This window comes from Penicillium daleae (genome assembly GCF_028827525.1).
Source record: "Penicillium daleae strain IBT 16125 chromosome Unknown utg000002l_segment0_segment0, whole genome shotgun sequence".
Lineage (NCBI taxonomy): Eukaryota > Fungi > Ascomycota > Eurotiomycetes > Eurotiales > Aspergillaceae > Penicillium > Penicillium daleae.
The window spans coordinates 3,026,298-3,050,734 of NW_026623150.1; the positions used below are offsets into that span (position 1 = coordinate 3,026,298).

General features: G+C 51.5%; 12 protein-coding genes across 12 annotated transcripts; 6 read left to right on the forward strand and 6 right to left on the reverse strand.

The window, feature by feature from the left end:
* Positions 1-603: 603 nt before the first annotated feature.
* Positions 604-1,716, reverse strand: N7458_002091 (SDR family NAD(P)-dependent oxidoreductase; the record flags this gene model as incomplete). Its single annotated transcript, XM_056905474.1, has 4 exons — positions 604-779; positions 837-1,119; positions 1,212-1,490; positions 1,600-1,716. 4 exons carry the CDS (start codon positions 1,714-1,716, stop codon positions 604-606), a joined length of 855 nt encoding a protein of 284 aa, XP_056769581.1.
* Positions 1,717-2,279: 563 nt separating this feature from the next.
* On the forward strand, positions 2,280-3,513 carry N7458_002092 (uncharacterized protein; the record flags this gene model as incomplete). The annotated part of the gene is made up of 4 exons (XM_056905475.1): positions 2,280-2,429; positions 2,493-2,717; positions 2,775-2,974; positions 3,039-3,513. 4 exons carry the CDS (start codon positions 2,280-2,282, stop codon positions 3,511-3,513), a joined length of 1,050 nt encoding a protein of 349 aa, XP_056769582.1.
* A 1,525-nt stretch (positions 3,514-5,038) lies between these two features.
* faeB-2 (putative feruloyl esterase) lies at positions 5,039-6,674 on the forward strand (the record flags this gene model as incomplete). The annotated part of the gene is made up of 2 exons (XM_056905476.1): positions 5,039-5,375; positions 5,431-6,674. 2 exons carry the CDS (start codon positions 5,039-5,041, stop codon positions 6,672-6,674), a joined length of 1,581 nt encoding a protein of 526 aa, XP_056769583.1.
* Positions 6,675-7,027: 353 nt separating this feature from the next.
* N7458_002094 (uncharacterized protein) lies at positions 7,028-7,933 on the forward strand (the record flags this gene model as incomplete). The annotated part of the gene is made up of 1 exon (XM_056905477.1): positions 7,028-7,933. One exon carries the CDS (start codon positions 7,028-7,030, stop codon positions 7,931-7,933), a length of 906 nt encoding a protein of 301 aa, XP_056769584.1.
* A 608-nt stretch (positions 7,934-8,541) lies between these two features.
* Positions 8,542-9,836, forward strand: N7458_002095 (uncharacterized protein; the record flags this gene model as incomplete). The annotated part of the gene is made up of 2 exons (XM_056905478.1): positions 8,542-9,108; positions 9,177-9,836. 2 exons carry the CDS (start codon positions 8,542-8,544, stop codon positions 9,834-9,836), a joined length of 1,227 nt encoding a protein of 408 aa, XP_056769585.1.
* A 1,749-nt stretch (positions 9,837-11,585) lies between these two features.
* On the reverse strand, positions 11,586-12,542 carry N7458_002096 (uncharacterized protein; the record flags this gene model as incomplete). Its single annotated transcript, XM_056905479.1, has 1 exon — positions 11,586-12,542. One exon carries the CDS (start codon positions 12,540-12,542, stop codon positions 11,586-11,588), a length of 957 nt encoding a protein of 318 aa, XP_056769586.1.
* Positions 12,543-14,422: 1,880 nt separating this feature from the next.
* Positions 14,423-14,726, forward strand: N7458_002097 (uncharacterized protein; the record flags this gene model as incomplete). Its single annotated transcript, XM_056905480.1, has 2 exons — positions 14,423-14,621; positions 14,671-14,726. 2 exons carry the CDS (start codon positions 14,423-14,425, stop codon positions 14,724-14,726), a joined length of 255 nt encoding a protein of 84 aa, XP_056769587.1.
* Positions 14,727-15,226: 500 nt separating this feature from the next.
* N7458_002098 (Di-copper centre-containing protein) lies at positions 15,227-16,467 on the reverse strand (the record flags this gene model as incomplete). Its single annotated transcript, XM_056905481.1, has 7 exons — positions 15,227-15,284; positions 15,345-15,384; positions 15,468-15,729; positions 15,886-15,922; positions 15,970-16,018; positions 16,075-16,174; positions 16,276-16,467. The coding sequence occupies 7 exons, from the start codon at positions 16,465-16,467 to the stop codon at positions 15,227-15,229; spliced, it is 738 nt and encodes a 245-aa protein (XP_056769588.1).
* A 1,571-nt stretch (positions 16,468-18,038) lies between these two features.
* On the forward strand, positions 18,039-19,808 carry N7458_002099 (putative tannase; the record flags this gene model as incomplete). Its single annotated transcript, XM_056905482.1, has 1 exon — positions 18,039-19,808. The coding sequence occupies one exon, from the start codon at positions 18,039-18,041 to the stop codon at positions 19,806-19,808; it is 1,770 nt and encodes a 589-aa protein (XP_056769589.1).
* A 342-nt stretch (positions 19,809-20,150) lies between these two features.
* Positions 20,151-20,729, reverse strand: N7458_002100 (Secreted thaumatin-like protein calA; the record flags this gene model as incomplete). The annotated part of the gene is made up of 1 exon (XM_056905483.1): positions 20,151-20,729. One exon carries the CDS (start codon positions 20,727-20,729, stop codon positions 20,151-20,153), a length of 579 nt encoding a protein of 192 aa, XP_056769590.1.
* A 1,159-nt stretch (positions 20,730-21,888) lies between these two features.
* N7458_002101 (uncharacterized protein) lies at positions 21,889-22,683 on the reverse strand (the record flags this gene model as incomplete). Its single annotated transcript, XM_056905484.1, has 1 exon — positions 21,889-22,683. One exon carries the CDS (start codon positions 22,681-22,683, stop codon positions 21,889-21,891), a length of 795 nt encoding a protein of 264 aa, XP_056769591.1.
* A 961-nt stretch (positions 22,684-23,644) lies between these two features.
* Positions 23,645-24,385, reverse strand: N7458_002102 (SDR family NAD(P)-dependent oxidoreductase; the record flags this gene model as incomplete). Its single annotated transcript, XM_056905485.1, has 1 exon — positions 23,645-24,385. The coding sequence occupies one exon, from the start codon at positions 24,383-24,385 to the stop codon at positions 23,645-23,647; it is 741 nt and encodes a 246-aa protein (XP_056769592.1).
* Between the last annotated feature and the right edge of the window lie 52 nt (positions 24,386-24,437).

The following is a 24,437-nucleotide window of genomic DNA, read 5'->3' on the forward strand; positions in this document are numbered from 1 at the left end:
AGGATCTCGATGTTATTTCCATGATATCCCAACTCATCGAAAGCCACAGCAGACCCATGGACCCGGATTGTTACACGGCCAAAGTTCAATTTGCGGCGGGTGTCACCTTTGAGTTAAACGTCTCGCTCAGTGTGCTATTGACAACGCCAGTCGCCAGAGGAACGTTACGACACACAGCAACCATTGATTGACAGCTAGAATCCTGATTGCCTGGAATTTGGAGTTGTGCCAGGGGTATATACAGGGCTTTGGCCGCGAGAGATATGCTAGCCCTTTGGGTATCATGTATATTAGATCTGTCATTTCTCTTCTACTTGATAGAGTTTAAACTACATCTTCATCGTTGCTCCTTGGTTGCCCAAGTCGGCTTGCTATGCTTGTATTCTTGAGCCCTTTTCGTAGAAATAGGAATGGAGATATGTCTTAATGTTAAGCCTGTGAACAACTTCAAAAGAAGTGATACTCAAAGACGTAGTACTCCTAGGTGGGGGCATACATGGCCTAAGGATATCAATCTGTATTTCAGAGTTTGATCAAGTATCATTCGTGTGTCCTACATGAGGAACAATGACAGCCGCCACGTTGCATGCCTGTTGGAACAAACTAGGATGATGTGAATGGCCAGCCATAAACCCCCGAGGTCAACAGCAGCCCAGACTGGATCTCACTCGCCTTGGCCTTGAGTTCTTCCACGTCCCAATTTGCCCAGACGGAGCGACCGTTCAAGAACGCGGCTTCTGAACTTGCTAGCCAGACTGAAAAATCCGCCGGTAGCTCAACTAGTGGTCATCATGGATCAGTTCAGAACAGACCTTCTTAATGAATACGTCGCTTACCTGAATCCATTGGAAGTTGACTCGGATCTGCGCCAGACCCGCGGAAGATTTTGGTGTCGACCATCCCCGGATGCAGGGCAGCAGCGAAGACGTTGGGATTCTCCGCCGCCAGGAACTCCATAACTTTGATCACTGCCAGTTTGGAAGTGATATATCCGGACAGGTTGGCCAGCTGGGCCGCGGGGAACACAACCACCGCAGTAAAGGCGACGACAGCCGCACGACCTGGATTGGCTGTGGGAAGGAACACCTTGGACGCTATCATGGTGCCCTTGACATTAGTCTGTCACAATATCTAGTCAGCACCAATGAGGATGACCAGGCGAGTCGCCACTGTGACACGGGTATTAGCATAGTGAACGGGTGTCTGCATACCTCAAAACTCCGCCACCAGTCATCCACGGACGAGTCCCGGATCGACGCTCGTGGGGAGATGTATCCCGCAGCTAGGATCATCACATCCCACGTCCCAGTGGCGGCCGCAACGGCAGTAAGCGCCTTCTCGTCCGTCACATCGGCGGCGTGGACGGAGGAGTCGCATTCCAAAATGGCCTGTGTCTCTCGGAGCGTGGCCTCATTGCGTCCGATTAGTATGATTTTGCTGGCTCCTGCTTTGGCAAACGACTGGGCAGTTGCGCGACCGATTCCACTGCCCTAGAGAGGATGGGAGTGATTGTTAGCAAACGCGCGAATTAGTAGAGGCATGGAATGTGTCAGAGCAATCAGGTAACAAGCTCCTTTGAGGGTTTTGCTGGGATCCTACCGCTCCCGTAATAATGATTGTTTTGCCAGCGGCGCTCAGCTCGGGCCGCAACGGCGAGATGGCTGAGTAGGGGCCGTTGTGCCAGGTCGAGGTCAAAGATGGTAACGGAGGATTCATCGTGTAACCCGCTTTTCGGGAGGTAATCACGCGAAGAAGATGATATGATGGGCGAGGCTCACGGGTTTTTTATTGAAGAGGAATGATGTCGAATGCAGAATCTCCGACGGAAGGAGGGGCTGAAGAAGAGAAGGTAGGCCAGACAAGGCTGGCGGGTTGCCGCGGCATGACCTCGAGTCAGTTGATCGTCAATTCCCAAAGATCCTCCAGAACATCCTCCGAAATCTGCCTCGTAGTTTGGTGTCAGATCATCAACTCAAAAACGCCACAACCAAATGGCAACCCCTTTAGTGCCGGGTATATCCCTACGGTGCACCCAATTACCTTCTCTGAGTGGTCCTGGCTGTGAGAGCTACAGTAAGGTTGCATTTTCATCTGCATCGTGCTACACCAGTCAGCGCTGATGGTTACCAGCAGGTCAACACCATGTCAAAGTCGAATCTTTGTATTTTTTTTTCATGCTGGTGGGAGGGCAATGGCAAGGATTGCAGTCTCGATATTTCTTTCCCTCGAGCAGTCGCTGCTTGCTTCCATTCCCTGGCCTCGTATATCCACTGTACATCATGGCTGTCAGTCCAAATGGAGTCCAGCTGTCCATCTGGATGGCTGTGTTTACCTTCATCACGAGTGTGGTGATTGCCCTGCGTATCTGGGCGATCCATTTGACCCGCAAGAGTCTCCAGCTGCATGATTATTTTGTAATCGTTGCTCATGTATGAGATTCATGTTTCTCTACTTCAATTGTCTTGTTACGACCCGTGCTAATATCTTTCTAGACAAGCGCCTGTGCCATGGTAGGGTTGAACTACTGGGCAGTTGCCAATGGATTGGGCGGGCATACTGCTACCCTCTCGAAGAAGGAACTCGACGTCCAATTTATGATGATCGTCGGAGTGAGCATGACTTGGCTGGTTGGCACAGTCTGTTGCAAACTCTCGATTCTGTCGTTGTATACGAGCCTCTTTCGCACCTTTCGACCGATCCGCATTCTTGTCTGGGTGGTGAGTAGCCTAGTCGTGGGCTACTTCATTACTTTTCTACCGCTTTTCCTTACCCAGTGCCACCCAGTCTCATACCAATGGCATCCGGTGCCGGGAGGCGGTTGTCGGTCGTTGAGTATTCAAGAGATTGCATCGATTACTCTCAACATCTTCCTTGACTCGACAATTGCCCTTCTGCCGATTCCTGCTATTTGGAAACTGCGAATGTCTCTCCGCAACAAGCTGACCATCGCAGTGATGTTTGGAATGGGCTTGATGTAAGAGCCTTGGAAACTTGGGTTGCTGGATACGCCTCAAATGATAATTACTCACTCTCCACAGTGTCGTCGCAGTCATGATATGGCGCCTCGTTATCACTTTGAATCCCGAGACTGCTGCGGACTCTGTCTACGGACTATACAAGATTGGCCTCGTCAGCTTTCTCGAGCTATGGCTTAGTATCATCATCGTCAGTTTACCAGTTCTGGCACCACTCTTCCGTCACTATGTCGAGCCCCTTCTGTCCCACAAGCGACCCAGTGCTGGTCAACTCCGTGAAGCGCAGCATACGATCGGCAGTGATCCGCCGAAAAAGCGGCCCGGGCCGAACCACCCATACTCAGATATTGAAATGGGACGCGGCAATTACTCAGCACAGGTGAAGACAGGGATGAGCTCGTCACAGAGCGATGGTGACGATACGGTTGGGCTGGTCAATGATATGCAGCCCAATGCTATTGCAATGCGAAGGGAGGTTGTGGTTCAGGAGGGACGAGAACGCGACGTTTCTTCCGACACCCCGAGAAATGAAGTATAATGTACTTTCCCCGTCTATGATTCATCCGGGTGTAATTTGGAGGTTGTATTGATATGAAATTCCCAAGTAGGTAGTCTGCAAGTTGGTCAGGTTATGACAAGAAGAGATTTCTTTTGAATAGCCAATGTCAATGTGGTTCCATTAGCCAAGCCAGAATTATGATTTGCAAATGGTTCCTCCTTCCCAAGATCGTCTACCAACTGAGGAAGGTGCGAGGTGCCGTGACTTTCTCTCTCGTGCCACACCAACCTTCACCTTCACCTTCACCTTTCCAAATCTCCATCATCGGCTTCTCTCTCCTACCTCTCACTCTTGTTCTCGTTACCCGTATGCTGTTAGTTCGTCTCTACCCTGCCATCTCCTGGTACCTGCATTTCTGCGCTTGCACCTGCCTGTCGACTGCTGGAACAACCCCCGTGCCGGCTACTCAATGCAACTAAGATGCTAATGTTTGCACTCGTCAACGCGTTTCTCTGGATCCTGATCCTGCGGCGCATTGTGAACGCCATCCAGAATCGCCGGCATGGCCCTCTGTGCCAGGATTGTGCGAGAAGGGGCCTTGGCGTCCAAGTAGATGCCTTGGAATCTCGACTTATTGCTGTGCTCAAGCGATGCTAAGCTGACGCGGATCAATTGAGGGCTTCCATTCTCAGAGAAAGAGCACTCCTCGAATCGGTTGATTCATCAGTACATTCTGCTCATGAGGTCGATTCAGTGGCGGTCGGTCAACTACAATCTGTTGCAGCTAAGATGACAGCGATCCTGGCTGAGAAGAGAGCGGCCCTCTCGAAGACAAGACGCTTAGAGGCCGAATGCAAGGCTGAAAGAAGTAGACCAGAAGCCATTCGGGCCACAATGGTTGCATTCCAAGACCTTGCACATTTATGATCGTTAATCAAGGTCCGTGCTTGCACACCCACTATGGCCAATTGATGGTCTGCATACTGATCAATCTTCAAGGGTTCGTGCAGGGATTGCGGCATTTCTACTCCTGGTCGTGATCTACTTGACTCGGCATCGAGACCGAATGCGAGACGAAATGCCGATGCCAACAGCCATGTTTCCCAGGGTGGTAAACGCGCCCCCGCATTTGTGGAGTCCCCGGATTTCTCATCGAGTGAAAGGCCTTTTCCGTGTTCATTTCGGATTTACCCTGTCCCTGGTCTCCACTTGGTTTCATCAAAAGCTCCCCTCAGACGCCACTCAAATGCTGTCTCTAGATCCACTTGCTCTCCTGAATCCAATCGTTTTGCACAAACTCGGTATTTTCCCCACTGCTGTCCGGGTCAACCTCGGGATCTGCTGCTTCATATATCATTACCGTGTATTATACCCGGATAATACATCACCTTCACTTGCCGATACTCGAGATTCTGAACCCTTTTGTGATCAAAAGCTTTAGAATAAGGTCAGTGAAAGAGTTCTCGGGTGGAGCTTCCGGGGTATATAGTGTGGGCTCTCCCACTATTCTTCGACTTGCCCATCGATCCTGAACTCCCGTTTGAGCTCGGTCAAAGTGATCGCCATGACTCGACTGCTTGCACTTTCTCTGTTAGGTGCGGCCTCAACGGCCATCGCGAGCCAGGATGCTTTTCAAGCCAAGTGTTCGCAATTTGCACACAAGATTAATCTCCCCAACGTCAAGGTCAATTTTTCCGAGTATGTCCCTGGAGGTACCAATCTCTCCCTACCAGACAACGCTGCTAGCTGTGCTGCACCGTACCAGGCGGTTTCAGCAGATTTGTGCCGAGTCGCAATGGCCGTATCTACCTCAGATACCAGTGAAATTACTTTGGAAGCTTGGTTCCCGCGAGACTATAAGGGTCGCTTCTTGAGTACAGGCAACGGTGGTCTCTCTGGATGTATGTATTGTTTTCCGTGGTCCCACTGCATCATATCATGTGCTCACATTTTTAGGCATTCAATATTATGATCTTGCCTATACTGTTCAGTTGGGTTTCGCCACTGTTGGCGCCAATAACGGTCATAACGGAACCTCCGGACTGCCTTTCTACCAGCATCCCGAGGTTCTAGAGGACTTTGCCTATCGCTCAGTCCACACTGGTGTGGTCATCGGCAAGGAACTCACAAAGCAGTTTTACAAGGAAGGTTTCAACAAGAGCTACTATCTTGGATGCTCCACGGGTGGTCGACAAGGATGGAAGTCGATCCAGAAATACCCCAATGACTTCGATGGCGTCGTGGCTGGTGCCCCAGCCATCAACTTTATTGGTTTGCTGTCCTGGAGTGCTAATTTCTACACTATTCTTGGCTCCAATACCTCCGAGACTTATCTTTCCACTGCCGAATGGAAGGTCGTGCACGACGAGATTCTCCGACAATGTGACGCAATTGATGGCGCAAAGGACGGAATCATTGAAGATACTGACCTATGCCACCCAATCCTGGAGACATTGATATGTGCGCCTAATGCAAAGAACACAAGCAGCTGCCTTTCTAGTGCTCAAGTCCACGCAGCCCAGCAGGTTCTGTCTCCACTATACAGCTTGAACGGCACTCAGCTGTACCCTCGCATGCAACCTGGTTCCGAGATTCTAGCTGCACCTATCATGTACAATGGCCAGCCTTTCGAGTACAGCAACGACTGGTGGAAGTACGTTGTCTATAGCGACCCGTCCTGGAGTGGCGAGAACTGGACAATCAAGGACGCCGCGGTCGCGCTCGCTCAGAACCCGTATAACATTCAGACTTGGGATGCCGATATTTCTCCCTTCCAGAAGGCTGGAGGCAAGGTCCTTCACTACCACGGCATGCAAGACCAGCTAATTAGCTCCGAGGACTCGAAGTGGTACTACTCTCGTGTCGCAGAGACGATGAACCTGCCTCCGGCCAGTTTGGACGAGTTCTATCGATTTTTCAGTATCAGCGGCATGGGCCACTGTGGCGGCGGTGACGGTGCGTATGGTATTGGACAAGGTCTCAAGACTTACGCTGGTAATGACCCGCAGGATAATGTGCTCATGGCTATGGTCCAGTGGGTTGAGCAAGGCAAGGCCCCGGAAACTGTGCGTGGTACCAAGTTCGTCAACGGACCAGGCTCACAGGTCGAGTACCGACGCAAGCACTGTCGCTATCCTCGACGGAATGTTTACGTGGGTCCAGGAGACTATACTGATGAGAATGCCTGGGAGTGTGTCTAGATGGATTGTCTCACTCGCAGATCAAATGTAAATAGAATGAACATGGCCAGTCGTCCATGGCAGAATTAGTCGTTGTCAATTAATTGGAATTTTGAGCTGTCGAGAGTCAGCGATTGTGATGATATCTCCAATCTGTATCTCTATTTCATGTGTCGAAGAATCTACCTGCAGATCTCTTCCTAGGAGGACGAACTGCGTGCCCCATGCATACTGCAAAGTCAAAATCTCACCGCTGCCCGCTTCGTTACACACAGACATCAGGCCAGGCTGTTGCACTGAATGTCTTATACTAATCCAAACCCGCAATCTAACTTGCTTTACTCAAGCCTTTGTTTATAGGCCCTGCTTCTACGATGTCGACTCCCAACAATGTGATCATCTTTGGTCCATCTGGTGACGTGGGCTCAGCCACAGCCCTGCAAGCCTACCAGGAAGGTGCCAAAGTGACACTCGCGATGCGGGATCCAACAAAGCACCTCCCAAGCTTGACTGGCATCGATGTGGACAGGGTTCAAGCCGATCTCACAGATCCCGAGACAATCAAAACCGCCGTTCGCCAGAGCGGGGCAAAGTGCGCCTTCATATATGCGATCTTGGGGACATCCGACCATATGCGAGCCAGTATTGAAGCCCTCAAAGAAGCAGGAATCGAGATGCCCGTGCTCCTGAGTAGTTACTCGATTCAGAGCAATATTCGCTCCCTATCTCCAGATGACCACGTCCCATGGGTTCATGCACAAGTGGAAATCTCCCTCGAAGAGGTCTACGGCAAGAATGGCTTCGTCGCCGTGCGCCCGAATCACTTCGCTAGCAATATACTTTGGTTCAAAGCGGGTATTCAAGCTGGAGAAGTCCGACATGCCAATCCCGAGGCCGAGTATGACTGGATCTCTCCTGATGATGTTGGCCGAGTGTGCGGATCGATCTTGGCGCGGGGCCTGAAGGAAAGAGTTGTTTGGCTGATGGGATCCGAAAAGATGGCGCTAAGGGATGCGATTAAGATTGTTACTCACACTTTTGAGAGGGAAATCAAGGTCACCAGGATTACGGCAGAAGAAGCGCTGGACGAGTTTCAGAGACATGGGACCCCCGAAGGCACTGCCAGGTGGATTGTTCGGTATATCACTGAGGATGCTGGATATGAGTTCAAGACCCCCGTATTTGAGGAGGCGGCAAGTAATATTCTCAAGTATACTCATCGCGCTCCTGCGAGGTTTGATCAGTGGGTACATGAGAACCTTCAGAAGCTCAAGGAATAACAAACACACGAGAGTTTGGTCAGAATATACATCCCGTTTCTCGTCCCATGATGAGTTTATATGTGCACCTTCGCTCACTTAAAAGGCGATCATTTAGAAGTTCAGCTTACCCAAACGACTGATAATCTCATACAACCATCACTCAAAATCCTCTAGATTAGGAGCTTGCTTGAATAATCTTGATACCTAAATCTGGACCGCCTTCCAATCTGTCAACACACACGTCATACGGGCAGAAATCAGGCGGAGTTAAGCGGCAAAAAGCGTCTCCGCCACGATGAGGGCCAGACCGCCTGAGATATTGCTCTGGTATGCGTTTACTGGACGGCGGTTTAGACTCATTTCACTGTCCAGTCATTATCTATTTTAAAGTGAAGACGACATTTTTATCTCAATCAGGTCTTATATCTCCTCAGCTCATGCACTATCAACACTAGTCCCGCCACCCTCACCTTGCTCCCCTCCAGCCTTCGCCGCACGGATCACCCTTTCTCGCCCCCATCAAAGCTTCCCCTCGGATCGCGTTCTCTTGAAAGCCCGGGTTCCATTGTCGCATAGAGCTCCAATTCATCCGATCGATTGTCGCGACTTCCCTCGATATATATACCATGGCAGACATGGACGAATTCGCGCAGACGCGTGGCGCAGATGACTTGTTTGACGATGAAATCATTCCAGTCTCGACAGAGGAACAGCAAGCTCAGGAAGAGCTAGTGGTGGTACCTGCGGAGGCAGAACCTCCTGCCCCACAGCAGGCAGAGCCTGTAGTTGAGAAGCAGCCGCTGCCTCCTCCTCGAAGCGAGACTTCTCACCGGGGTCGTGGAGGAGATCGAGATCGAGGCCGTGGACGCGGGCGGGGCCAGGGCCAGGGCCGGGCTCAAACACAAGCCAAGGGACGTGGGTTGCAGGAATCAGTGTGGGCAGAAAAGACGCCAGCTGAGGAGTCGCCACGCCCCAAGGGTCCCAAGGGTCCCAAGGGTCCCAAGGCTACCAAGAAGCCCGCACCAACTAAACAGAACGAGCCTGCAGCTCCTGCTCAGCCCGAGGCGGGGCCAAGTGATCAGACTGAACAGGACGTCGAGGGGCAGGGGGAGGATACAAATGGCAATGGCCCTGAACCTCAACGAGTACCTGCTGTTCGGGGGGATCGGAGTGCGACGGGAGGAGTACGGAAGGTAAGCGAGCATCAATCTCTATAGAGGAATAGGAATTGGCGGCTCGTCGTGCTAACTGTTGTTTCCAGCCCAAACTCACCGAAGAAGAGCTGTCGAAGCGCATTGCCGCTGCCAAGGAGAACGCTGCGAAGAAAGCCGCGGCACACGCTCGTGCAGAAGCCGATCAAGCATCATTCCTCGAGCGAGAACAAATTGCAGCCGAGAAGCGACGCAAAGAAGTGGCTAACCGTCGAGTCATGGACAACGAGCGTGAGCAAAATCGACAGCGGAAACTAAACGCCCAAACTGGCCGTGAATGGGACTCTCAGAAGACCGAGGACGACTACAACCCACGCGGAGGAGGCAGCCAGTTCCGCCGGGGCATGCATGGCGGAGTATCTGGGTATGCTCGTCGGGACTTTGATGAGCGGCCATCTGAAGATGGAGCTGGCGATTATACCAGTCCCGGACGTGGGCGTGGACGTGGTGGACGTGGTGGCCGTGGCCGTGGTCCTTCCCGCGGGCCACGAGGGGACCGAGCGTCTTCAAAAGAACCATCGGAGAAGACAGCTACACCCTCCGTGAATAATGAGGCCGATTTCCCTTCTCTCCCAGCCGGCAAAAAGCCAGAAATTACACCCCCAACAACCGTGGAGACGAAAGCCATTGCACAGCCGCCATCTATGGAGAAGCTTGAGGCTACGATGTCTCCATTGACTGGCACCTGGGCTGACCAGGTTGAGGAATAGACAACAGTGTCTTGGAAATACTAAAACTTTTGCACTTTTTAACCTCTCTTCCGGTTTTTGATGATCCCCTTGATGCATTGATACATTGATGCATTACTCCCGCGACAAAGATGCCTCGAAACATGCCTTTATTCGATAATTTGATATCCCCGTTCTGTACTTATGCAAAGAAGGACCACTCAATCAATACTATTAGCATACCGCTCATCTGCAAGTATCGTTGGACAAGCACTTTAAGGGAGTTAAGAACGCTAAGAAGAACTCCCGCCTCGTCTATATTATACATATTCTCCAGGAGAATAGCCGGATCGGCCAGCTCTCGGCTAATGATTGAAAACTAGTCTCGGACTTTGTCTTCGATCTGTCGGCCATCTCGCTTCCAATCGATTGCTCGTAGCCGGCGGTCGTTTGTCTTTGTGTGCACGTCGTAGGCGACGGAATTCCTTAACGGCGGCCCTACATTCTTCGTCAAAATCTAGGTTTCACCATACCGATGGATTTGCCTATGGGGTTGAGGAGATGATTACTGATTGAACGACCTCTAGTAGCATCTAGCATTAGCACTCGATTTGCGTCGGGTTTTCTTAGAATAGTCTCTTGCTTGTAGCCTTTCTTCGATTTTCTGAATGAGTTTAGCATACTGGTGTTCCAGTTCATCCGTTTCTCCTGTAGGCGAATTGGCATTTTCAATGTCAAGAACCGTTCTGATAGGAAAGCGGTCTAACGAATATTCAACGTCGTCCACTCTCTCGCAGCGGATTAGCCTACTGGAGAGACTTGAACTAATGAAGGTGAGGGCAATAACCGATGACCGATCGTTTCGAGGCAAGGTGGCTTTTCCTTCAACCGTGATCGACTCAAGGTCGTGAGTATTCATGATTTCCAGCAATTTTCGGCCTCGTCATCGCGGTAAGAGGAGATAGTTGCATCTGGTCATGCAGGTATCTTTCCCAGCACGTTGATTAGATCGACGGAATGAAGGGAATTATTGGCATTCATTGTACGCGCATATACTCCGTACATAGTTATTTTAACCAGACCAGTCACATGGCACGGACCATACCGCTGTCAACCGAAACGGCCAGGGTGAGTCAAGCGCGCAAATGTGGGAACTCGACATACAGTGGCAGTTCAAAAGTCTGAAACCAGGGACCAAGAAAACAGGCCGACAAAATATGCCTCGATTTTATGTTTTTAACAGATCTTTCTAAATGTCTTTTGAACCCTCTTTCTAGATATTCCCGGCATCTGTGTTTCAACTTGTCTTTCAAAGTATAGCTGATGAGATGGGTTTGGACTTTTTCGGGTGTTGCAAATTATAGTTGCTAAATAGGTCTATTTGGTGCTATTGTGACCCGCTGCATTCCTTAGAAATCGCAGGTGTGCACTGAATCAGACTGGAAAGTACTGCCGATTGAGTAATGACTTCAAAGTAGTAAGCCCGAAGAGATTCTCCGGTCTCGTTACCTTTCCATTGCATATCTAAATCAATGCATTGAGAAGAGCAACCACTGTCATTCGGTACCCATTCGTGACCAGAAATGGCTTCTATTCACAAAACCCTTGATATTTGACGTATGAAGGTCGGTCCGAGGCAGCATCCGCAAGACGCAGGACATATTTTTCAAGCCATCTTCCACGGCAAATCTCGATTGACATCGTTTAAACGTCCTAGCTCGATGTTTAACACCCGTCCTCTATTAAGAGATCGGGCTAAGAAGAGGGCTAGAACACGCTCAGCTCGCCTAATCAGACGAAATTAGCAACCCAAACATCCATGGCCCTAACTCCTTTCAGACCCCCCTGGATACCCTCCAAGCTCGCCTCACACGCATCTCGTGACGCAAGAACCACAGTCCGTTCCCTCTCATCACTCACATTCTCCTCTACTTCCCTTTCGAAAGAGGAAGAAAGACAAGCAGAGACTTCCCATTGTCCGTCCAATAACCCCTCCCCACCTTGTACAAGGGTCTCACTCTCCAGCTGCCATCCGGCAGCCAGGGCCAGCTCGGTAAGCCGCTTTGGCCCCAGCACCGTGCGGATGTTCGAATCGCTATGCTTGGGTTTACGGCACTCCAGCGCTGCCTGGGTGAGCGCAGTTAATACGTGAGGCTGGGCGGAGGGGTGTGTCGCTATTAACGACCACTCAGCAAGGAGGAGACGCTTGCTGTGCTGCTTGAGGGCACGGAAGGTGGAAAGGATGAGCGAGGGGGAGGCGAAGTACCATAGGCAATGGGCGAGCACTGTTGCGTGGAAGGCCTTACTTTTGCTGGCGGGCGGCGAGAAGGTGGAAGAGGGGGAGGAGAGGGAGGAGAGGTAGTCCAGGGGGGCTTGTTGGACCCAAGTAATCCGCCGGCCCAGCGGGCCTTGCGAGATGTGACCTTGTGCTTGGCCGAGAGTATACGGGGCACCTGCAGGAGCCCTCAGTTGGCTGCTTTCTGCTTCAGAAAAGCGAGAGGACTCACCATAATCCAATTCCCCCGGATCGACCGCCACCACTCTCCCCTGCTCGCCCACAGTATAGGCAAGGACAGTCGTGCAGTCCCCCTGCCCGCATCCTAGTTCCAGTACCTTGGAGCCAGTGGGAATGTTCCAGTGCTGCAGAAGCACCAAGCGGTGAAGGGTTTGGGAGTGCGGGATGCTGAAGTGCGTGGGGTCGTGTAGGGAGAGACGGGCGATAGAGACGGCATCGAGTTGAGTGGACATGTTGTGCTCGATGAGTGTTGGACACAAGACGGCTGAGTAGGTTTTGCGTAGCTAGGTGGTGGAACTTGGGACTAGAGCCTTTATTGTAGCGACTGAAGACCTGCGGATGGGGATATCATATAGTGTCAGGCTATCTCCTGGGGTCTTCCGGGGCCTTCTGGGACCCTCGGTAGGCAAGGCAGTTTTAAGGTTAAATATTCAAAAGCAGTGAAAGAGACGGTGACTTTACAGACGTTGTGCTAAGAAATGTTAATTGATGCCTGAAAAGTGCTTCATCGCAATAGTAAAAGAATATGTTGCGATCAATTTCCAAGCTTCCCAACTACCCCGCGTTTTAGATGGACCCTGTGGGGCCGGCCCTTGGATTGCCCTCTTTCTATAGAATTCTTTCTTTGGAATCAGGCATCTCCTTATCTAAACAGATGGGCCCTGCCCACCAGTGCTCAACATAGCCATCCTGCGCCACTCATTCCGTCCTTCTCACCAACTCAACCCCAAATCTCGGCGCTATATCAATCTGCATAAAGTTAACATGACACGCCGCGCGCTGTGGCATCTCATCCCCACCACTAGACTCTCCGTCCGGCTGGGACAGGGGAGCTTCAGCGTTGTGCTGTTCGGCTTGGCTGTGAGGTCTAGCACGCCAAGCAGCTCTCCGCGCACGGGAAGGGTCGACAACGATCAGGTGTCATAGTCGAGCTCGTCCATAGTGGAAGGGACGGTGGCCGAGGTGGCCGAGGGTGCGATAAGCTGCCAGACTTCAATTTCCGCTATGTCCCCCTTGGTTATGAGGTCTTTGGCACGCGCAGAGAACACAGGAGGTGGCTACCAGGAGATCACGCAGGCGTTGACGCCGGTGGAGGGAATGGGGAAGCGCATAATTGTCGAGTCCTTCTCTTGCGTCAGAAGCTGCACACAGAGCGGTAGACACTTTGCATGGCTTATTGAAACATAGACTTGCACCCCCTGACCCCACGCGGCATTCTTCAAATTCCGACTCACCCGTGCAATTCTATCCGGCCAAGCGTTTTGATAGACCTGGGGAGAGGAGATGAATTTCGCTGCCCCGTCCAATCCCAGCCTAGCGTCGCCATAGGGGAGGACCGCGAGGTCAGAGTCAGAGAAGGGGTAGGCTTGGTACTTTGATAGTGTATGGGATTCACAGGATAGAAGCGCTAGGGGCGAAGGAGAAGTGCAGGATGAGCTTGGGCAGCTGGGAGGGCTTGGATGGTGCGAGGCCGGGGAGGTTGTCCGAAGCTTCCAACAAGGGGGCAGAGTGGTCGTCCTCGGAGGAGCGCCTCTCAAGAGTTGCGCTGAAGCCCTTGCCATCATCGTGTAGCGAAAGGGGCGCATATAGATAATTAGTCCTTTTGCACGCCCCACTCTCGCTTTGGACCAACCGATCTTCCAAAGGCGAAAGCGGGGCGGGCACAAGATAAGGTTAGCATTACCCACAATTCTAACTTCATACCATTTATCCAATTCTAACTTCTTGCCAGATATTCGGTCCTAGCTATAACCCATCACGCGATCCTCGTGGAACTTCATTGACTAGCCAAGCTCAAAGCAGGGTGTAGTCATTGATTGCCTCAAGGGTGATCCCGGTGTCAATCTAGGTACTTTCGCAGGACTCGTACTTTCGTGATGAGTAGGGTAGTATTATCTGTGGAGCCGCAAACTGCACTGCTTGTGCTTCTCCACTTTACTGGCACTCTCTACTTCATCGACAAAATCTTTCGAATAAGGGCTCCGGCGAATAGAGAGCATATAGACAGTTGTGTCTCCTCCTTCCCCGCTCTTCGGGACCATCACGACTTGCCCCACCCAGCCAGAGCGGATACGGTGCCATAGATGTGTTAAACACTATAAGCCCGCTCCTGATGCTGCACAAAATCTCGTCCCCCTCTGCTACCCTCAACGCACCACCCAACCGGCACACCAAGATGTTCCCTAAATCCCTGGCACCCCAGATACGCGGCCCCTCCCTCGGCCTGCTTGCTGCGCTGAGCGTATGCCTCGTCATGAATTTGGGCGCCCTCTTCTCACTCCACATCTTAACGCGTGGAACGTGGGGATACAGTGTGCCATATCCCTGCTTCTCCTCGCACTCATGACTAACGCACAGTAGTCTACCTCGCCGGCGACCGACCTCGTGAGCTCCCCCTAAAGGTCCGCACCATCTAAGCAGCCTGCTACGACGACCCATCCCACTACGGGATGGGAGGCATCACGGCCACGGCTGAATGGAACGCAATCCGCCCTTCCGGCAGGGGTTTCATTTTTCTAGGGGAGAAGAACTTCCATTTCCCTTTTCCAAGAACGAGAAGCTAGGTACAGTGGTGTTCCATAAGTTTGCAACACCCGAAAAAGTTCAAACCCATCTCATCAGCTATACTTTGAAAGACAAGTTGGAAACACAGATGCCGGGAATATCTAGAAAGAGGGTTCAAAAGACATTCAGAAAGATCTGTTAAAACCATAAAATCGAGGCATATTTTGACGGCCTGTTTTCTTGGTCCCTGGTTTCAGACTTTTGAACTGCCACTGTAAGCGGCCGTGGCGGAACCCCAACTCGAGTGAATGTGACCTTAATGTGACTGAACTCCAAGATAGTGGTATCAGTCTAGTCTAGTACCCGTCACTCCTCGTCCATATACCAATAACACAGCGGCCAACCCTCCGTATCAAACACCCTCCTCGGCGCCATGGGCAGACTCTGAACGTCGAAGGACATCTGATGATCTGCGTGCGCGTTAAGGTCGTAGCGTGGGTCGGTCATATTGTGTGGGGTTAGGGGCATACCGGAAAAGGTGGCGAAGTTGGATGGGTGATGGCGCTGCCACTATACAACTCATGTCAGTGGCTTTGCACTGTAGCAGATATATGGACTAGAAAGGTACCATGGGTTTCGGGGGCACGCCTCACTCCAAAACCGGTCAAGTTGCGTATGATGCAGCCAAAAGAGTGGGTCATTAGGCGTGAAGCTGGTTGCCATGCTCTGATAATCCTCCTCCGACAGGACCTTCGGGTGGTCTCCCGCTAAGTCGCCCCTAACGAAATTGGGTAGGTGGTTGTGCAGTAGTGTTATTGCGTGCTGGAACCTGAAGAAGTCGCCCGTGGTTTGCTCGGTCGAGTTGCGTATAAAGTCCGGGCCGAGGGTGCGGTTTTGAGGCAGCTTATGGGGATCCTAGCCGGTTATGAGCGTCAAATTCCTCCGTAGATGGTGTGGGATTGGCCAGGAAAGCTCGAAATTCCCGGTGGACCGGGGGGCAAAAACGCCGGTGGTGACGGTATAGGCCGCCTTGGGGAAGAATCGTCGTCCCCCGTTCCGCCTAAGCCGTACTCCGGTGAGTACTCGAACACTGGCGAGCCGAACAGGTCTGCGTGATCGCGCGACCAGTCCTAGTATGGTGTTGGCCCACTATACCCGTAAGTGTGGCGGAAGGAGGGGTCGAATAGGTACGTAAACCAGCGGTCTGCGCTTATGTTAGTATACGCTTGGGGAAGGCAAGGAGGGAGGGGAAAAACGCACACCACGGCAAAAAGTATGCATTTCTATGCGTGCTGTGCTCTACTGATGCGTGCGAGTAAGAGAAGTCATCGTACAGGCTCCTCCTCCCCTCAAGCAGCGTCTAGTCCTTCGTCAAGGATAGCCGTTCGTGTCGTATGTTTGCTAAGCACTACATGGCATAAGCAACGTATTCGTTACCTACGGGGAGGCAGGAGGGCGCACCTTGATAGCTCCTACCCACTCGGCTTTCTCGCTATGCGTTAATGTCCGCCATTCTTTGCGTGTCAGTAGCTTGCTATCCTTTTGTGGTTGTCCCTCGTTCCATTTGTGTGCATATGAGAGGTGGGCGCGGGGGAGGACGGCGATGACGGCGATTAGGCTGAGGAACAAAATCGAACGGCCCATGGCTATCATTCAGGCAGGAAAGGGAATGGAGAGGGCAGGTTGCGATAGTCGCAGTATTGAATAGTTAGTAATAGCCTCAATAGTCAGCTTACTGTGTATGATGGAAGAAGTCACCTGGTCAGCATGCTTATGATTGGATTGGCTACTACTATTTATATAGAGCAGACCCGACGCCTTTTAGATTAACTTTCAAGGAGCTCACGCCTGAATTCTCTGGTCTCGTGAAACCAGACATCTCTAGTACCACAAACTGGCCCCTGAATTGCCCTAGTTCTAGATTGTCTTGCTGTATCATCCGCTCGTAGTGCCTTTCCCTCCTTACCCACGTCTATCTTGAAGGCATCAACTCAACGACGTGTACCTTAATCTACCTCTCCCGCTTCCTTGCTCTCCTTCTCTGTATCGTCTTCCCTCTCTACCTCGCCATCCGCGACGAAGAGGGGGTAAAACGGGGGTTGTGTTAGTCTTTGTTTCCAGGCTTCTATACAGTCCATCCAGAGAATATACGGCGAAGCCTTTAGTAATGCGATACTAGTTTTCAACACAGCGAATAGGCAGAATAGGCTATTATCGTCCTCTCGAAGCCAGTATCGAAATATGCAGTCTCTCTAGTTAGGGAGGCCTTCAAGAAGGGCTTGGCGACCACCGAGGAGATCAACGATTCGTTGGTCCTTTAGATGATAGAGATCCTTTGCCTGTATAAGCTAGTAGCCATTTCGCTTGAGCGACCCGAGAATTTGCCTCGTATAGTATCCTTGGTCGAAATTGCTCGAGATGTCATCGTTTAATCTCTTTATAACTCGACGGCGGTGGACTGAGTGCGATTTGCTTACTAATAGGGGTTTTGGAGCATGGCTTCTATCGGCTGACGTATACCAACTCGGTCCGTTTAGTTAAGTGGACTGCGCGCCCAATTTAGAGTGGACTTGAGTGGGGCTCACCCTCCGCAGATCTTCAGCATCTCCAGCATCGTCAGATCCGCCGGGCAAGATTTTAACCGCTACGAGTCTCACAGGCTTTCCAAATCACCACCGTTGAGGTCGGGCACCCACATATCGTCAGGGGCATGAATGGCCCCCGCTTGGCTAACTCGGCTTGAATCTACTATGGCCAAACAACTTGGCAATGGACCTTCGCGGCACCTGGTCACCTTAGTATTGCGGACTAACATCGGCGTAACCAGAGCCGCAGACGCGCCATCATCCATCGGTCCGGGTTCCCCAACACCCGTTGCTGTCTCTATTCCAAACACCTGCTTCCTCGGTCGGTTGTCTGGGCCGTCTGGCTCGTCACAGGATGACGACGCTTCCAATTGATTGGGGCTTAGGCATGTCTTAGGGACACATACTGATGATAGTTTCAGGGTTTGAGTTCAATCTATCCGGGAGATCAGCGTTTGATCAGGGAAATCTCAGGTCCCAAACGGGAAACATGACCGCTCCCTTGTGTTCACGACTGTTCTTATAAATGAGGCCGCATACTCGTCATACTCTCGATGGGCTTCCTCTTCATTCGGCATCCTTCAATCCTTTACACACTCATTGGTATACTAAGAATACACTCCTTTGATCTTTTTCGACATGCGTCTCCAGTCGGGCGCATCTGTCGCGGCCTTCGCCGCGGCTGCGAGTGCCAAGTCTCTCTCCGATGTATGCACATTGTCTAACGTCAAGTCCTCTTTGCCTTCCAATGGAACCCTCCTTGGTATCAACCTGATCCCGTCCTCCTCTTCCGCTGCCGCCGTCTACAACGCTACCATCGGTGGTGGCATGGGTAGTACTAGCGGTGGGACCTTCAGCTACTGCAATGTGACGCTCACCTACACTCACCCTGGCAAGGACGACACTGTCGTTGTCAAGTACGCCCTCCCGGAACCCTCCGACTTCAAGAAGCGCTTCTACGTCGCTGGCGGCGGTGGCTATTCTCTGAGCACTGACGCGACCGGCGGTCTAGAGTACGGTGCCGCCGGTGGTGCTACTTCAGCTGGGTACGATGCCCTGGACGGCGTCAGCTACGATGATGTTGTGCTATATGGAAACGGCTCCATCAACTGGGATGCGACCTACATGTTCGGCTACCAGGCTCTGGGTGAAATGACCCAGCTGGGCAAATATTTCACCAAGGGATTCTACGGCCTTTCCACCAGCTCCAAGATCTACACTTACTACGAGGGATGCTCTGACGGTGGACGTGAGGGTATGAGCCAGGTGCAGCGCTATGGTGAGGAGTATGACGGTGTGATCACCGGTGCTCCGGCTTTCCGCTACGGCCAGCAGCAGGTTAACCACGTTTTCTCCGCCGAGGTCGAAAAGACTTTGGACTACTACCCTCCTCCCTGCGAACTTGCCAAGATCGTCAACGCTACTATCAAGGCTTGTGACCCTCTGGATGGCCGTACCGATGGTGTCATCTCTCGTACCGACCTTTGCAAACTCCACTTCAACATGTCGTCCATCATTGGCGAGGAGTACTACTGTGCCGCTGAGACCAGTAGTTCTCTGGGCTTCGGTTTCAGCAGCAAGGTCAAGCGCCAGGCCGAGGGCAGCCAAACAAGCTACCAGCCCGCCCAGAGCGGTACTGTCTCTGCCGAGGGAGTTGCTGTTGCGCAGGCTATCGTCGATGGCCTGCACAACTCCAAGGGCGAGCGCGCGTACCTCTCGTGGCAGATCGGTTCCGAGTTCACCGATGCCGAGACTGAGTGGAACAACAGCACCCAGAAATGGGAACTGGACATCCCCTCGACTGGCGGTGAGTTCGTGACCAAGTTCGTCCAGCTGCTAGATCTCGACAATCTGTCCGACCTGGATGGTATTACCTATGACATTCTGGTTGAATGGATGAACACCGCCATGGTCCGCTACATGGACAGCCTACAGACCACTCTGCCCGACTTAACTCCCTTCCAATCCTCAGGCGGCAAGCTTCTGCACTACCACGGCGAGTCGGACCCCTCCGTCCCTGCCGCTTCATCCGTGCACTATTGGCAATCCGTCTGCTCCATCATGTACCCCGACGCCACCGAGAAGCAAGCCCTCACCAAGCTCCAGGATTGGTACCAATTCTACCTGGTCCCAGGTGCGGGCCACTGCGGCACCAACTCCCTGCAGCCTGGCCCTTACCCTGAGGACAACATGCAGACCATGATCAACTGGGTTGAGAACGGTGTCAGGCCTACCCGCCTGAACGCCACTGTTTCTTCTGGTGACTATGAGGGCGAGACTCAGATGCTGTGCCAGTGGCCTTCCCGCCCTCTGTGGCGCAGCAACTCTACTTTCGACTGTGTTTACGACAAGAAGTCGATTGAGAGCTGGACCTATGAGTTCCCTGCCTTCAAGCTTCCTGTGTACTAAGTGCAATCTCAGGATCCTCGATAAGATATTGGGCTGGTGTTGTCTAGGCGCACATTTTGCTGTGCCTGGTTTGTTGAGTTGTATTTTATCTTCTTCCCTTGCTAGCGAGGCTATATTTTCATATACATACTTCCACTTTCAATTCAAATGAAAAAGATTGAGACCATGAAAGAAATATTCAGAAATCTTTTGCTGAAACATTGTGAATTTGTATACCGAAACTCAAAAATCAAGTCTATATAACCAGAAAAGGATGGGTTCCAAGAAGATAACCTTAAAAAATCTTGCACAAGTTGGAAATGTACCTCCACCAACACGCACTAACAACGGGTTTTAGTGCACTTAACCCAAGGTCATAGTAAACGCCGCAGAAGACGAGCAGCTACGAGTATCCACATCATCAGGCTGCTGGTAAGAATTAGAGCAATCGGTATCACCAGCAGCACACGACGCAGAAGAGCAGCTCGAGTCATTGGTGGCCACAGCAAAGCCAGCCGAAATGAACTCCGAGTCCTTGTCAAGGTTGATCGATGAGAGATCCCACCAGAGAGTATCATCGCTCTCGGTGTATTCGAACTGCAAGACGCTGCTCTCGGTAGTAGTGGTGGCCATCTTGATGGAGATACCGCCGCCGTCGGAGTTGGTGCGCCACTGCTCGGTGTAGGTACCACCGCCGGCGGTCAGGGTCTGCATGTCGCCGCTGGTGTCAGATGTCGACCACAGGTAAACGGTTTGATTGAGGTTGTTGACGATGTTGATGCCGCTGCCGCTGCTGCTAGCAGCAATGGTGGAGGTTGCAATGGCAGTAGTGGTAGCGATTGGGGCGAGAGTCACGGTAGCCGTGGGACGAATTCCAGTAGGAAGGCCCGAGGCCAAGGAGGTGATGGCGGCGAGGATAGTGAGCTTCTTAAGGAATGCCATTTTGAGCAAACAAAAGATTGTATAATCGGATTGGTGAGATCTGGAATGATTGACGAGGGTATGAAATGGTCCGAGATAGATATTGGGTGGAAGGATTGGTGGACCTTGTCTGGTCTACAGACAGGGAAGTTGGATATCACAAAGGATTGTATAGAGGCACAGCCTCTGGAAGAGTGATATTGGGAGTGAGAGAGTGTGGAGAAAGCGAAAGAATTGGGTTGAATAAGTGATTGACAGAGTTAAAACGAGAGAATCAAAAAGGGACTTCAGGAACGAGGCCCCCTGGTCTTTATCCTCCATGGTGGAGTGTGCCTCGACGCAGGACTTCGCCTTTAGAACATCTGAAACACGCACCAGCATGCCCAAAAAGGCGCGTTGAATCCATCGATTGGCCAATTCTCACGTCTGAAAGCATTGCAGAAACCATGTGGTTCCTGGACTAGGCCAGGGACATGACCCTATTGGAGGAACTGAGGGCTGTGGCTTTGTTCCAAAGTGGTCCCGGCTGGAAAAGAGTTAGGGCTAGACGCCCAGATCGTATTTTCAATTCACTTTAGCGGTCTGCGTTTTTGCTTCATGTCGACCTATCCCGTTTTCAATAGCGCCAGGCACGCCTCTCAATTGCTCGTGTGTGCTCCACAGGGCTGGAGGTGTCGTCGACCGGAGACTGCGGATGGACTGCCCTACTTGGCCGTGAGTCCCGCTGATTGGTTCAAAGAGTTCCCAAGACTGCCTAAATAGGACTCAAGAAGCCCAGACCACGGCGTCATCGCGTTGCGTGTGGAGCGCAAACACCGTTTGAGAGCCCCACGGTGGCTGATGCTGGCCGTGGCAGGCTGACGCGTCTACGCAGCGACTTGCGCAATACTTTAGGGCAGGACTAGGCCTGGAAAGCCCAGGTCAGGCGTTCAGTTAGGATGAAGACAAAGAATTTCAACTGCCGAGCCTGTAAAACCCATGAGGGAGCACCTAGACTGTTAGAACGCGGGGGAAATCACCAGGAACGAGATCGTCAACGAGTCAACCCGTTTATGCTGTGGCCAAGTAGTAAGGACCTTTGTTTGGTTGGGCCCTCGTGGCCAAGTGAGGGAAAAAAGTATAAATTTAGGAGCCTGGACAATCAGGCATTCAGGTACAGGCACCAAGGCATTAAGGTACCTCACTTTCCTACCAAGGAAACAACCAACCCGGTCTCAACTGATTTGGACATCCAGTTATTCGTGACCACCATCTCTGTTGGAGAATTCTGTTTTAGACAGAGATAGAGACAAATTGCTTGGTACTCAATGGTGGCCCGGTGCTGAATCCACCAGATTGCCGGACCAGCCCTTTCATACCATAATGCTAAGAGAAGCAGTGCGACCGGATCTTTGACTCGCAATAAATCCTTGAAAGATGGTTCCATCTGGCTGGTAAATGCCAAAATCCTGGATCGCGAAATCTCGGCGCTTTGATCGAGAACCAAAGAAAGTGTATGCGCAGCCGTAAAATAAGGATTGTTATGTATAGTTGAGCCCTCGTGCAGGTCACATAGCACGGCAAGCCAGGGAGGAATACCGCTCACTCCATCAACAGCAATAGAGTTAAACATTTGCGCATACTCGCCCTTCATGTTTTGGAATAAGCTATCTTGCCGGACCGGGTTTGTAAGCTCCCAGAGAGCCATTTTGCTGCCGGCAAAGCGCAACCACCCTAGGTCTGATTCGTGAGACTTCAGCGGCCAGGCTTCTTGTGGAGTCGTCGCTGATAATGTCGAGACAGCATTGACACCAAGAAACGTCGCTGCCATCCACAAGGTGTCGCGCTCCTCGGGCCGTATTGACCGGGATAGCGCTTGGTTCAGAAGGGCGGCACTTTTGTATGCGTGGTATGCTTCAAATGCATTGGGTTCATCGAGTGATAACTCTTGTTCATAGCGGTGGTGTAAAGCCGAAATCGCCAACACGATGTGCATCAAGTATGGTTTCTGGATGCTATTTGTCAACTTTGAAATATCCAAATGCCCAAGTCGGTCACTCGAATGTGCTTACCGAGTATGCCAGTCTCAACACTTCGCACTGAGACACATTCACGATTGTAGAAGCCGTTGGTCCTTCCTTGAAAAACATGATTTGTCTTAACTTATTGTCGTCGAGTTCGATGGCAGTGGTCCCGTCCTCGATGATTGTCTTCGGGGCTTCGATTTCCCCGATCATTCGCAATTCGGAACCAGAAACATAATCACAAACAATTCCATAGGACTCGCATCTTTCACAGCGCGGTCTTGTTTCGTCACACTTGCACAAGTCAGTGAAAGATACCTCATTTTGGCTTCGGACTTATTGACAGGGTACCTTTATCCGGCGCAGTTTGCAGTTCCCACATCCCTTTCTTGACTTGCGATGGAACTTTCGCAATCGACACTTTGGTACGGTATGTGTAGTAGCCATGATAATCACTGACTGGAAGTTTCGAAGTATTAAACAGCAACGTGGGTGGTGGCTTGGAGGAACGCGTGGGGGCTTGGGCCTTTTATACAAGGCTGCGAAATGGTCACTAAGCCCATTGTCGTATAGCAAGCTCAGATGATTGGAAGACCCCTAGAGTGGAGCTGTACAGCTAAGATCTTACACGGAGATGATTCAATAAAAATCTTGCTTATCAATTCCAAGATGTCAAAATTGAGTTCTAATTGAAGCCCAAGACAACCATACACGTCTCATACGTCGATAAGTCCATCTCCGAGCGCCTCACATAGGAACCCCTTCAGCAATCCAATTCAGCAGCTTACTACTCTGGATCTCATCAGCCCGCGCCAACAACTCTTCGGCATCCCAGTTTGCCCAAACAAATTTGCCCTTCAAGAAATGGGCTTGGGGGGACGCGAGCCAAACGAGAAAGTGAGCAGGAAGCTCGGCTAATTTTTGCTATCAGCATCACACAGGTCTATAAGATAGAAAATACTTCGCGCCAAACTTACCAACATCTGGAGCCTCGCTCTGATGTCCGTTCATATCAGTCGGGACCCATCCTGGCTGGATATTGACAACCCGGAGATGAGGGTTCTCAGCTCCCAGATATTCCATCATCTTCAAGGCAGCAGCCTTGGTGATCGCATAGGCGCTTACCATTGGAACTGGAGTGATATTCGCCAAACAAGTCGAAATGTTGAGAATGATCGGATTAGGTCCAGCAAGAGGCATGAATGCCTGGAAAGCATTGAATGCACTGAACACGTTACCATCGAACCCTCGCACAAGATCATCCGGATTATAGCCCACGATCGGCCCGAATGGCGGGAGTACACCGGCATTTGAGACAAGGATGTCAATATTGCCAACTTCGTCAGCGATTGCTTTGAAGGCCGACTTGACTTGCTCGGCATCTGAAAGATCTGCGACTTGGTAAAAGACTTGTGTCTTCGTAAATTCAGGCATTGCCTTGATGGACTCTACTCCAGCTTGGAGCTTGTCTAGTCGACGTCCAACGATTGAGACAGACTTAGCCTCAGCTTCCGCAAAAGCGATTGCAGTCGCAAGCCCGATGCCCGTCCCGCCACCGGTTACCACTACGTTCTTGCCAGTCGCCGAAAGTCCTGCTCTTGTTGGAGAAATGAACGGATATGGCGTTGTGTGCCAGGCCTTGGTAAAGGAAACTCGCTTAGGGAAATCGGGCATTTTGTGATTATGGCTTGAGTACGAGAAGGAGTGGATGCTCTTGCTGTCCAAG